At 41.2% G+C, this 14,186-nt stretch overlaps 1 protein-coding gene across 1 annotated transcript in view; it reads right to left on the minus strand.

Moving 5' to 3' along the window:
* mob2a (MOB kinase activator 2a) overlaps window positions 1-12,985 on the minus strand; it is a 77,480-nt gene extending 64,495 nt beyond the window's left edge. Inside the window, exon 1 of the mRNA XM_084733576.1 lies at window positions 12,468-12,985. Within this exon, the coding sequence (XP_084589702.1) occupies window positions 12,468-12,484 (17 nt within the window). The 5' untranslated portion in view covers window positions 12,485-12,985. The remainder of the gene's footprint in view (window positions 1-12,467) is intronic.
* Window positions 12,986-14,186: the final 1,201 nt, after the last annotated feature.

A 14,186-nucleotide genomic window follows, 5' to 3' on the forward strand; every position in this document is an offset into this window, starting at 1 on the left:
AGAAAGGAGTGCCAGCAGGGAAGATAAGCAATGAACTGCTGTGGACAGGGTCAACAGGAAAAATGTATTGTATCAACTTAAAAAAAAAAAGGTCCAGCTAAACTCAATATCAGTTTCTGTCTGTTTCAATATCAGTTTTGCTCTATTTCAAATATTTTTATTGCTTTACTTTTCATACATCCTCCTCTGATGGGAATTCACCATTGTATAAAGGCAATTATCACTCTTCAAACCAACCAAAACACATAGGCAAAATAAGTAATTTTACCTCTGAGAACACTGAAGTTGCTGGCCTACCACTGCCTCAATATTTTAGTTTGTTTTATTGTGTGACTTATGGTCTTGTACTGTTTGGTATCACCTAACACAAACAAAATAACAGATCGAAAGAGTGGTAAATCAGCAACTCCTTGGGTCTTAGTTAAAATAGTGATATTTCGCTTATTTAATTGTGGTTTTCTGTCAGAAAAAGCTGTTTGACAGCACAATAAAGCCATAAAAATATTCTAAATATAGTGCACATTTTGCTGATATTGATTTATTTAGCTGTACCTTTCTTAAATGGCAAAATACCTTTTATTGCAGACCCTGTCCACAGCAGTTCATTTTTTAGCTTCCATGCTAGTGTCCTTGTCGGCTTCTCCTAACTAGGGGCATACTGACTGGCATCAACTGTAGCTAATACACTGAGTCTGGATTAGTACCTCATATAACCCCACTTCAAATAATCCCTACTATCACTTTAAGTCCAGGGTCTGGGTGGCAATGTTGGCTTGAACTTAAACAGCACGCTTTGAGAGAAAATGTTCTCATTTGACCAATAACAAGAGATAGAAGAGAATAGAAGGGGAGAGAGCAGCTGATTAGTCGTGACTGTTCCTGCCCTCTGTCTGCCTTCTCTTTTCCCTCGTCTCCATCTGATGGCAGTGCCAGTTGTGTGCACTGGGCAGGGTTGCCCAGAGCATTACGAAAGAGTAAACACAGTCACAGCATGGTGCCACTCTCCTGCCAAGTGAAATAGAGCACCCCCTCCATCCATGCGCACATGCACGTGCACACATGCACGCACGCACACCCCAGGCCATGCCAGGAGCAACACAACAGTATGGTCCGAATGAGCAGAACATCTTCAAAGTGAAAGCGATAACTAAATGGATCTAAAGTATGAGTCCAGACCTTGACTTCAGTGCCTGTTCCTGATATTTTTTTTCCCAACACCAAGTTTGAAAATCTAAGAAATTGATGGAGTGAATGACAAGGCTTTTTTCAATACTTAGTAGGACTGAAGCAGTTCAGTCGGTGCCATAGAACTATCAAAGTTTGGTACCCAACCCTAGTAGAGATCAGTATATAATATAAAACCACGTTATATAAAAATGAGGTCCATTATGCACCAAACTGGTTACCTCATCATCGGAAGCTGCTGGTTAAATGTCAGCAAACCGTGCAGTTGACATTGTGAAACAGAGCCTGTTCAAGCTTTTGAACAGGTCAGGACCCATTTGAGTGGGCGGAGAAGCTTCACAAGCACAGCCAGCTCAGGTATTGAGCTGGGTTGCATTTGCAGCCTCTTGATCCATCACAGTATTGGGTTGCACTGTACTCACAGAACATGTACTGTCCTCCAGCTTTTGAAACCTCATCTTCGCTCAAACATATTGGCAAAAAAAGAAAAATCACCACACCTAGCAAGAGTTTCCATCTCAAGTGCTCGCGAAAGTGCTTAATACAGCCGTGCATGCATTTGGATTCTCCAATTATCCACTTATGCATATTCAGTGAAAGGCAAACTGCCGAGTCATTCTGGTATCACGTTCGTTTCTGGGTCTCTCTGTGTCCATGCCTCAGAGAAAAAGGGGAAGGGAAGACAGAGAAGTAGAGAGAGGCGTCCCAAGAGACAAACCAGAGAGTACAGCAGTATTCACTCAGGAGTGTGTCTGTGTATGTGTGTGTTCTTGTACCCAGGCTATTTGCCTCCTCAAAAAGACATTCAATAGAGCCTTTATATCTCCCTCAATGATGCACAATGATGTCCTAAAAACACTTCATGATACAGTATTGTGTCTTCAACCCTCGGGATGGCTCATTTAATGTTCACTCAGACCTTTTCTCCAGTGACCAGCTAGTTTGCATTCAAACATTATAACCAAATAACCTTGAATTAGTCGTTGTTGTTATTTTTCAGGCTTCCTGCACATTTCCTACTTTAAAATTCCAGACCTTTCAGTTGTTTTTTCAGTCCATATTTATTCCATGCAAACAAATGGTTTTAAAATTCAACTTCACTCAAATTATTTAACCAGTAATATTGTTTCCCCCATATTTGGAGTCTGTTTTATTAATAACAACTAAAAATAATTTGAAAAAAGTTAAATAATCTCATTTTCACGCCATTTATGCAGACTTGTCCATTCGCTGTATCCATGAAAATGACAATAAACACATCCATAAACGTATGGTTTCCTTACACAGTGAAGATTTACTTCCCTGATAACTACATCATTACATAACTCTTTCATGTTTAGACAAGCTTGATATTCGGTTATTTGTGATGTTACATAAAGCTTCAATTCAAAGATGTTGCTACATTTTCTAACTAATTTTATTGCAGCTGATTGGCAGGCTGTGACATACTCTGCATGTATGGTCCATTTACTTTTAATAATTTAGCATTTTCTCTTTTAGAAAACAGAACTGAGACAACAGTCTGGAAACACAAATATTTTACAACACTCTCTTTTCTTTCTCCCCTACTCATCCAGACCTGGAACTGACTAAAATCCCAACTTTATCGTACTGCATTCTATACCGTGTCCAGGAATCCTGCATTTGAACATGGAGTTTCACATCGCAGAAGACACACTCTGTTCAATTCTTTCTGTATTGACTACAAACACTTCTTACTGGAGCTGCTAGTTGTGGTTGATACTAGATCAACTACTTGGTGTAGGTGTCATCTTCCTGTGAAACCTGATGTCAGACACCTCTGAACTATGACAGCTGAGCTTTTACGGTGAGGCGACGGCCACACTGCTCACTTTTCACTCTGTTGTGCTGGGTTAGAGGAAGAATCTGTTACAGTTGCCCCAAAACAAAACACGCTTGATGAGCGGTGATCACCAGCAAAAATCAAAGAAGTGGGTTAATGTCAGAGAGGGGAGCTGTGGACTTGTTTTAAACTCTGCCCCTCCAGCGCTGCTTTGCTTTCCACTGTCCCTCACTCAAAGACACAAAAATACAGCCCAACAAGCTTGTACAGTATTACTCTGCACATAGGCTATCCTCCTACATGTTCAGCTCCAAACACAGCCAACACCCCTGCTAGCTTTTGTTGTTAAACATTTCTCGGAGAGGGCTGAGGCTGCCCTGGGCCTGTTCAACGCTGCCTTGCTCTCCACAGCGGAACGGTCCAGCTCAGGCAGCAGTCAAGCACGCAAACGTCTCTGCACATCAGCATCCCGAGAGAGGGAGGGAGAGGGGGAAGAGAATTAAAGGGAGAGAGACAGAGAAGGAGAAACTGAGCAAGGCAGTGAAAGAGTGAGTTGGAGGGTTGAAAGTGACTAAAATGCCCTTTCTGGGGAGTAAACAAACCATCTAGTCTCCTTGTCATCCAGCCAATCCCTCAGCACAGCAGCACATCACGGTAGAATGGCCCGAGGCGTGCCACTGAGCCCGAGGCCAGGGCCCAACTGAATAAGAGCAGGCCAGAGTTGATCTTGGGTTTGACTGAAACACTCTGAAACATGAACCAATAATGACAGAAACATTCATCTCTGTACAATTGATTGCAATCAAATAGTATAGTATTTATTGCCTAAATTAAGGATTTAATTCGACCAAACAAGAGTTTGTGATTGTTGGAAGAGTGGACAGACTAACAAAGACGGTTTTGGTGAGTTTTACATGTATTTCTGTCAAGTTTGAATGAATTGTTTTTTTCCAAGGAGTAAACAAGCAAATTAAGCTCATCTTGGTTCAATAAAAGAGAGAAACTTCAATTCAGAAGGTGTACGGCTGTATTTCTCTGTTTAAAAGGGAAAATGAGTTTGAAAATATTTAATTTCTTGATATTTTGCGAGTTTATATTGTTTACTGGATGAAGTGAACGTACATAGCACACGTAACGTAGTGAATTCCCGCTTGCGCGCATCTCCCAGCTGAGGCTCGAGGGGACAGGAGAATCATCAGCTAAAGGAAGTCACTTTTGCAAAACAACTGATGATGAATCATGGTGTTGTGTTGGGTTGGGTGCTGTGAAGAGCCAATGTGAGTTGAGATACTGGGCTTACTGCCACTCACAACCAGAGGTGAATTTGTAAAAGTACACCACATTACTGTCATTACAGGCTTGGCTGGCTTGTATGGTCTTAAACATCTTGGCCTGGGCTGGGCGTGTAGTTGTAAAGCAACTTCAGAGCCAGACACAATAAATTGATTATTAATAGAGTGGGTTTCTTACTGTGGGCTCTGACAAACACAGAGCCAACAGAAGCTCCCTTCACTGCAACAGTAACAAGCTAGTTAAGGGCTTGTTTCCCGGATGGACACTGAGACCTTCTGCTTAGCTGACTGCTGTATTACCCTCAGGTCAGGCCAGTGTACCAGAGAAACACTGTAAATACTGTCTTTACTTCTGACTTTACAACCAGAGTCACACTCCTCACCAGTCTAGACAAAGCAAGGCGGTGACAGTGTTGGTTAGTTTCTATTCTCAAGCAGGTGACTGCTTTGAGATGATGCCTGCTCGCCTGTCACAGCCTATTATCAGCCCTGCATCTGCGGTGCGAGCAGCGGAAACAGCCACCTGGGCTGAGGCTGTGTGCAATAGTGTGTGCATGTGTGTGTCTACATGCCTGTGTGTGCGTGTGTGTGTGTGTGGTGATGGAAATATGGCAGAAGGGTTGCATGAGGACAAGGCTGCAGTGTGTAAAAATCCCCATTGGGAACATTAACATGCGCACACAGAGCAAGTCAAAATCACAAAGGGGATGTTACTCAAACACACAGACTAAGACTGAAACTACAACGATCATCACAAAATGCTACCACAAAGTTCTCATGCTCAGGTTCAGGGCTTCATGTAGAGATCAGTCAGTTGATATGCAAATATAGAGATTTCTGACTGACTTGTTGAATTTTTTAAAATTTTGCTTGAAAGGTGACATTTCTGTGGACGATTTTAATGGAATATGGCTGCTATGAATCTGCCACTGTACTTCCTGTCACAAACAGAATAGGAAAGTGTTTTCCCAACTGTACCTGGCTATTAACTTTTTCCCCACTGGTGTTTGGCATGTTGAGTGAACAGAAAAACACCAGCAGCCACAACAGTCACGTTAAAGTTCATATCCAGAGCACTTCCTGCGTTGCCACTTCTTTAAAAGTAATGATCACAGCAACAGAATTGAAGCATGGTCAGCACAGGTTTCCTTCCGTAACACTCGGTATCTTGTAGCAGGCTTATCTACAAAAATGACATGCAAAGTCTTAGAGCTTTGATGTTTTTTTTTTTTCCATGAAACTACCCTTTTAATGGTTTGATGGTTTAACGGGAAAGTTTCATGCTCATATATTAGAAAAGCTCTGCAGGCCAATCACACAAAATGAATAAATGAACAGGATCCTGGGTGCTAGAACCTGCCCACGTCACTGCTCTTTTAATAGAATCAAACTGTTCAAAGATTGTTTGGTTTGAAACTCAGAAACAGTCTCTATAATCCATGCCATGTTTCTTTCATGCTTTTCAACATAAATTCATACAATATTCCCATTTACATGACAACTAATTGCTGGAGTCGTGAGAATGTGTTCATGTGACACAAAATGGTTAGAAAGTGTACTTCCACAAACAATGTGAGAACAATCACACCAGTAAACAGCTTCTGTGACACACCACAACTCACGTCTTTTTTGGATGTGAGCCACAATGATGAGACAGACGTTTCACCCTGTAGAGGAAGTTTAACAGCCTATAAGTGTTTGTTTTAAGTTCCCCTTTTCTGCCATCAGACCAATCACCTGACATCGTCTTCACTCTCATTCTTTATTTTTAACAACTTTAGCTGTCAGTGTGAAAGGCTGAAGAGGAAGAGATGAGCACACACAGACTGCAGCAGTGCCTGATTCAAAAGTATCCTGAAACATTTTCCAGAAGAGACCTTGTGATTCTCAGAACAAAATGGCACATGATTGGAGCTGTCTTTGTTGTCATTTGAATTTTTTCTGCATTTTTTTGCTTTCTTTCTTTCTTTTTTATAAGGCTAGGCCTTTACAACTTCAATGTGTGTTGACTGAACAAATCAATGGTTCAAAAAATTTGACAAGCAATACAAGTACCAATAATGGTAGTTCAGGAATGGATCTATACCAGGTGGTTGTGCCCTCACTTCAAACTGGGAAGTGTTTACTTCGTAGAGTAATCTGTTGAACTTGCCGTTAGCATGCTGTGTGGCTAATATAGCTACTACCACAGGCTGAGGCTTTGCTGGATTGCTCTATGATCATCGTCGCTGGTGTGTGTGTATTGCCGCTGTACGTAAATGTACTTAATGCCTTGAAGGTGAAGAAGCTGTGTGTGGAAAAGAAATGTTAATTGCAGCAATTCGTTTGCAAAGCTATATGACTGTGAGTAGCACCTAGCTTACTCAGACCATAAAGTTGCCTCCCTGGATGGTGAGGCGAGATTCACAGATAACGATATAGTTAGTGTTACTGCACCAAATACTTTGTTTATCAAAAATAACCAGAAAAATAAAAAAGAACACACTAATACCACGGTTTGGTCATCGCAACAACCCTGAATGTTATACCTATAATTCATTACCTAAAAAATGGTTTTTGGATGCCTTATTTGAAGGAGATTATGGACACATTTTGGTCAGTACTAACAAAGTATTGAGGATCAAACCCAGTACTAGACATACAATAGATCCAAAACAAAGACAGGTGTATCAAATAAGAGAACCTAACAAAAATCTGTGTATTTTTCATCCCTAAACCTCCACAAACTGTGAGGACACAACAAACAAGCCCTTCATTACTGGAATCTTTCATACCATTACTTGCATTACTCCAATGATGCAGGATAATGATACGCTGTCTACAGTATATACTATTGAGTCATAGGTGATGCAGGGAGAGCTAAGTGTACATTAAGTCTGACTCTTTGCTCAGGCCGGCCAGCCTAAAGCAGCGCTCCACTTAGCTGCTGTAGTTTCCATTCTCTCGCTCTTCGTTCAGCATTACCAATCCATCACTCAAAAGCAAAGGGGATTAAACATCTGTCAAAGCCTGCCCGTTTCACCCAGCAGGAAAAAGACACATTTAGGCGTCGCACATCTCCCAGCTGATTTAACGTCCTGTCTGACTGTGAATCCGGACAGATGAGGTCATTCAGCTCTGAAATAATGCTCTCGTTCCAAAATAAATTCACTGCAGAGAGACAGACTGAATGCAGTTTGCAAACACATTTTGGCTTATATTTTTAGGCAAGCACGGGGGTGACATACCCACTAATACCAAGAGGTGTTATTTCCTGGTGAAACCACAGATAAGACATTATGTTCTTGTGAATTTATCCACCTATCATTGTGTCCGTAGCTTCTTCCTTCAATCTGTCCATTGTTAATAGGCCGTCTGCTACAGACATCCATTTGATTCCCTGTGGAGCTTCATATTTCCCATCAACTGCTCAACCCCTTCCCCTCCACCTGCTAATTTCTTCTATTTTTCTCCCTAATCAACCATTCCATCACAAGCATTCATATCCCCTTCCTCCATCGGTCAAAAACATGCCGTGTGAAATTCCTCCATCCCTTTAGATCACCCTGCCTTTGCCTCATCAGTCTTGCCTCCTTCATTCATCACGCTTGGATGGAAGGATCCTTTACCCCCTCTTCGTTGGCACATTTCACCCCAAATCAGCTGCTTGCACCGCTCCATCCATCCCTCTTTCCTTCCACCATCTCTCTCACTCTCTCCATCTTCTCCCCTCACTACTTCCTCCCTCCTCCATTGGTCCAGGCTGCAGCGTCCTTCACCCTGGGTCTGTATTCAGAGTGATTACACGCTTGGTTAACTCATTCATGGACTCCACTCTGTCAGTGACGCATGCTGGACGAATGCCTGCCCGCTTCCAATGCAATCGGCTCACATACACACACCTTGCCTGCATATATAAACAACAGACAACGTGCAGCTTTAACATGCAAGTAAACATACAGGAATGCCATCAGTTATCAGTTGTCATGAATAAACTATTTTAGTTTATATAAGCATGACTCATTTATCCTTTGACAGTATTTATTGCATGGCACATGACTTGGACTATTTATAAATTTCTATAAGAAGATTCAACGACTTTCCTACGATTGAAAACACATGAATTAATACCAACTACATTTAGTAACATACATGATAATCCTGACTGCAGGCAGTGGCCTTCTCTTTTACCAATATGTGGTTCTTCTTCGCTGTCCTCACCTCCTCTAACACCAACCAACCAAAGACATAACTGGGTGTTGCTTTTGAATTCCTGACAGATCACTAAGCAAACCAGTTTACATCTGACAGCACCAACTGCTGGGGCAAAAAACTTATTATTTCATGTGAGTGACTGAAGGGAAAAATGAAGAGGAGGTTAACACCTATAAATCATATTAACAACTCCGAGAACTGATGCAACTTGAGACAAGTCAATGCAAGAACCAGTTACCAAAACCAGGAAAACAAGTGTCAAGAGGACGAAAACAACTTGAGAAAAATAAAAGCTACAAGAACACTGTCCGTGGACATATACTCCAAATCTGCAAAATAGGCCATGTATGCAAAAATTACATGAAATACCAAAATCACATGAAAACTTTTCTCAGGGTAATTTAGATGCATGTTGAACCAAGCTGGAGTATTTTTGCTCATACACCTCACAGTTTGGTACTTATGACTGAGAATATTAGCAATTTTACAGGTGACAATGAGGTGGTGCCTTCTGCACCCAAAACTTGTCAGATCATGTCCTCATGACCTAATTATCTGTCAAAATTCATTGAGGTCTGTCAAGTATTTTCTAAGATATGCAGCTGACTAACTGACAGACGAGTTGGACAAAAATTAAAACCTCCTTCTCAGAGGCAATAGTTAGTAAACGATGGTATTCCGGTTGGGGGTCTAGGGGTTCTGCATCCTTATCTCTCAGCCAAAATGTCACAATGTGAAGAAACACCCCTGACAACATGCCTCCACCCTTCCTTAGCCCTGATCTGCTCACAAAGTGCTGCAGCCTTATAGCCAGCCAACCTGATAACCAGTCAGCAAAAAAAAAATAATCTCACTGCGACACACCTTACTGTGCAAGTCCAAACCTTATGTGATATGTCAAAGACCTCATGCTCTTCTGTTGTTTCAGAATTAAGCATGACAGGGGTCAAATTATCCAGGTGCAGAAAAATGTGTTAAAATATAGAAAAGAAATTTCAATCACACTTTGGACTGCAACTTCACTGTGTTTCTCCTTTACCTACAGGCAAATACGATGTGTGTTCTGACCAGACAATCTAGTGCCTTTAAGTTTGCATAGCAAATACATACGTGAATAAATGATAACACATCTGAGTTCTACGACAGCAGACTGGGCTGCTCACTTACACTGATGTCAGAAGTTAATCCTGATCATGGCCTTAAACTGTGGCTGTATGGCAGGTGTCTGGCACAGATGTATCTCATTCAACAGTAACAAGCAGCAGCTCTCGCTCAAACTCATGAATTGAACCAGAGGAAAAAGAAAAATCAGCATCACCAGTGCCTGTCAGGTGTCACCTGCTACATGAAGACATAAATTACACAAAACTTGTAAAACCATTAACTTATGTAATGAGCCGTATATTCTAGAGATGGCTATCATTAGGATTTTATTGACACTGATAGATACTGCTTATCAATACCGATTGTTATTGATACTCTTGTAATATTACTTGCAATAATTTGGTGAAGAAAATAACATGGCATAAAAAAAATATTAGAAAAGACACAGTTATTTTAATATTACTTTTCTGCATATGTAACAAGTTATACTGTTTAACTTGTTATTGTATTAGCTGCATTTTCAGCAAATTTAATAAAGGAAACTAACACTTTTGTTTTTTTTGCCATGTTTGCTGTTCATGTAAAGTTACATATATACTAATAGCAGTATCATTTGTCCAGGAACTTATTGATAGTTTGGGACTGACCTGTCTGGAACTGGTAGCAGTTCAGCACTGGTTCTCAATATCCATCTCTAAAATATTCACAATATATAACAGTTCGACATTAACTACAGCTTGTGGTCACAAACAGTTACTCTGTGGCCACCAAATATTGCATGTAGGTGGCCTCTTGTGGCCACAAAGTTTTATCTCCATATTGTGAGCCTTTGCCAACACGTTACATTTCAACAAACATCTTAATTCCTCTTGCACCTTTTAGTTCAACATTCCACAAAAACAGGGAACGCTAACAATAAGTCACAGATACTTAGGTATAGGTATAGTAAGCCTACTCAAACTGAAAATGTGATCCTTACAGAAGAACCAGAAATACAGAAGGTGGACTATGAAAAATGCAGCGTCAACAAACATTTAGGAATGAATGGACTCGGGAGTTTATGTGGCTATAATATAACACATCTAAGGCAAAATGTACTGCAGCATGTACTGCCAGTCTCCCCAGCTAGCAGAGAGATCTGGCTTGTTTCTCACTAGAAACAATACCTTCAGAAAACACCACATCACAATTTATGGGAAAACTGGATGATTTAAGTGTCACAGTTATGGACAGTAGCCTTGAAGTTGCCTTTTCTGCACTGTTTTCATGTAAGTTTATATTTGGGCCATCTTTGTTTTGGCCACCAAAGTCAGGGTCTCGTGGCTCATGGGGCCAAAGATTAGAAATACAAGCATCTATGTATTCTGTTTCTCACAACTTGTTTCATGACAAATCTGTACACAAATGTGTATTTTTTTTTCTGTGACTTGCCATTTTTAATTTCCAATATACACACCTGTCATACAAAGGATGAACACGAGTCACTGAACTGAACTGAACTGAAACTCCCCTTTCCACTCTTACCCAGTACATAAACAAGGGGGGTCAGTCTACATATAGAGTGACCTGAGTATAAAGTTACTGCCAGGAGGAACAATTTTGAGAACAGATATGTGTAACAATAAGTCTTCGACAGACGTATCTCATTCAGTAGTACTAACCAGCAGCTCTCACTCAAACTCATGACTAAACCAAAAATAAAGTGTCTAATGAGCATCATCAAAACCTGTCAGGTCTCAGTTGCTATATCAAGGCAAAAATTACACAAAATGTATAACACCATTAACAACTGTATAGCAGTGTATTCACAATGCATGGTGTATTTGTCCCCATCTGACTTTCATGACAAATATTTTGTGTTTCACTCCTCACTGCGATCACCCAACAACTGTGTGATGTTTATGCATCCATCCTCCACGGTACACATCTCACAGAACTATATTCTCATTCAGTGAACTCCCTGACACCAGGACCCATAGGCATCACATTAGATATCATCATTGCATGGCTTTGTTAAATATTTGATTGTGGTTGGTCAGTTACAGCATTCACAGTACAGTTCTGATCACAGACTTTGGAGCAACAGCGAATACATTGTTAAATGATTAAAATCATATTAAAATAAATAGTTTTGTACACAATCATGTATCAAGCAGGATAATGCACAGTGAGCATTTCACAACTGCGAAATAAAGGCATAAAATAATTATAAACTTAATATTTTGTTAATATTTTGTGTCACATAACTGTGTGCTAAATATTTTGTGTGAGGAATCATGTAATAGGCGGGATAATGTCCAGTAAGCAGGTCATTATTGAGAAATACTCTTTAAAAAATCTTTAAACCTTACTTAAGTTAGCATGTCTATTAACGATCGTTCCTGCAAAGGCGGCCAGCAGCGCACCTTGCAGAGGAAATAAAGTGGACCCGGGCACAGCCGTGTTAGCAACACTGACAGGCTGCTAGCGTTAGCCCATACGCTGTGTTAATCATTCCTATAAATAAGCTCCCTGTACAGCAAACTGGTCTCTAAGTTACAGAGATATTCTCACGACCTAATCTGGGCGCTGCCATGGTTGGCTACATATCTGCAGGCCACAGAGATGCCCAAAAATACCGCCTGGCCCTGGGTAACACTAGGCTGGTTCACCGCTGCAGGAGGAGACCGCTGCCAGCTCTGCTACCAAGCTAGTAGCGCAGGGCTAAGCTAAGCTAAGCTAGGCAACATGCTACCCGCCTGTAGCTGCACTAATGTGTTTAAGTGTAACTGTGAAGAGGACAGTGCACCTGTGTAATGGTGTCAGTGACTCTGCCAGCAGCAGAAACACTGCGCAGTAAACCTGCCATGAGAGAGAGTAAGCTAAGTTAGCTGTCTGCCTGTACTCACCCCATTAACCAGTCCATGGCGCTGTTTGGAGCTAGCTTAGCTAACGTTAGCTGGCAGGGGATAAATCCACCAGGAGCTGGAGGCGACCCCCTAGTTTATCCAGCCACCACCCTCGCTGCCTAGCTGCCTGGCCCCCGAGTCCCGTCGCTGTCCCCGGGGCCCGTGTCTCTTCCAGCTGCTGGATCCCGGCCGGTCAAACACAAACGCCGCTTCAACTTGGAACGATTGTCCTTGTTTTGATCCTCAGCTAGCTCGGATCATGAAGTGGCAGTAACACAGTCAGATCAGTGTGTTAGCTGGTAGCAGATGGGAGTGCAGCATTGAGTGACTTTGAGCACGAAGAGGAGCGGAGCAGCAGTGAGGCTCTGCCTGCTGGAGCCGCGCTGTGCAGTCTGTCTGTCTGTGTGGACGCCGCTGGACAACCCGGTAACCTCTGTCATGAAGCCTTGTATGGCTGCTGTGCTAGCTGACAGGCTGAACCTCCACTGGAGCTGCTGCTGTCTGAGCGAAGTCTAAATCTGAGTCCGGAAGTAAACACAGACCCGACCCACTCTGTCTCTGCTGTGCGTAAAATGCGTGTCACGCAGGGCTGTATGAACATGGATGCAATGGGATATGTAGTGAGTTTGGCTGTTCACGCTTTTGTACACTAAAACACTTTAACGCTGATATGATTTCACATGCTGTGAGTGCAAGCGTTAAAGCACATTAGCTGTAGCACTTGTGATCTTAGTGCAGGGCAGTGGGTTTTCCAAATTACAGCTGGGGTTGACAGTTTATTTTTGGCGTCACTGGGCAAAAAAAACATAATAACCTTTCAGAATGGTGCAAAATACGGGGGGTCTCAGGGGTGTTAGACCCTCTTGATTTAGACCCTTTAAAAGCCTCAACAGCAAAATGTTGGGGGATCTCTGGAAAAAAAAAATCTTTAAAAATGATTTATCACTTGCAAAGTGCATCTTAAAAGCTTTCTATTCCATTGGTTGTCTCTGGTAAGGCTTTCTTCTTCTATGGGTGACACTGCTGCAAATGGTCTGTAATCCAAATTTTGTGTAGTTTAGAGAAGCTAAATTTACCTTACAACCTGAAAAGAAGTGGATTTCTTTTCTGCTTCAATATCATGGTCACAAACAGTTAAAAATATAATCTCAAATTGTGTATATTGCACATTAAATCTGTAATACTTAAGTACACCTGATAAGGAAAAATGAGTAGTTTTGGTCAAAATTCATTTTGATGAAATAATGAATAAACTTGAGGAGCCTCAGTTGATTTTACTTGAATATATGAGTTTAACACTTATCTGTTGACAGAACAGGTCTTTGTACACACTGTAGTGTCTACAAATTAGTGTTGTCACCATATTGGAATTTCTAATTTTGTTACCTTACCTTGAAAAATATTGATATTTGATAGAATTTTTGTTATTGCAGGGGAAAAAAAATACTCAACATTTAGGCCATAAAACTTTAGATATTTATTACAAGATAAATATAACAAGGAGATGAGTGATGAAGACATCTTTGTGAGTAAGTGGGAAGAGGCAGGACTGCAGTGTGTGATTTATGTCTCAAAAGCTATTAGGACTTTATTCAGGGCTCAAGATATTTGTGTACAACACAGGCTGATATTCTTAAAACAAAACATGAAACATTTTAATCTGAAGGGCACTGAGGTCTCCCACGTCAGCCACATGTCAGGACTAATTATATATCAGGC

The sequence above is a fragment of the Lutjanus erythropterus genome, chromosome 13 (genome assembly GCF_056507025.1).
Source record: "Lutjanus erythropterus isolate fLutEry1 chromosome 13, fLutEry1.hap2, whole genome shotgun sequence".
Taxonomy (NCBI): Eukaryota; Metazoa; Chordata; class Actinopteri; order Lutjaniformes; family Lutjanidae; genus Lutjanus; species Lutjanus erythropterus.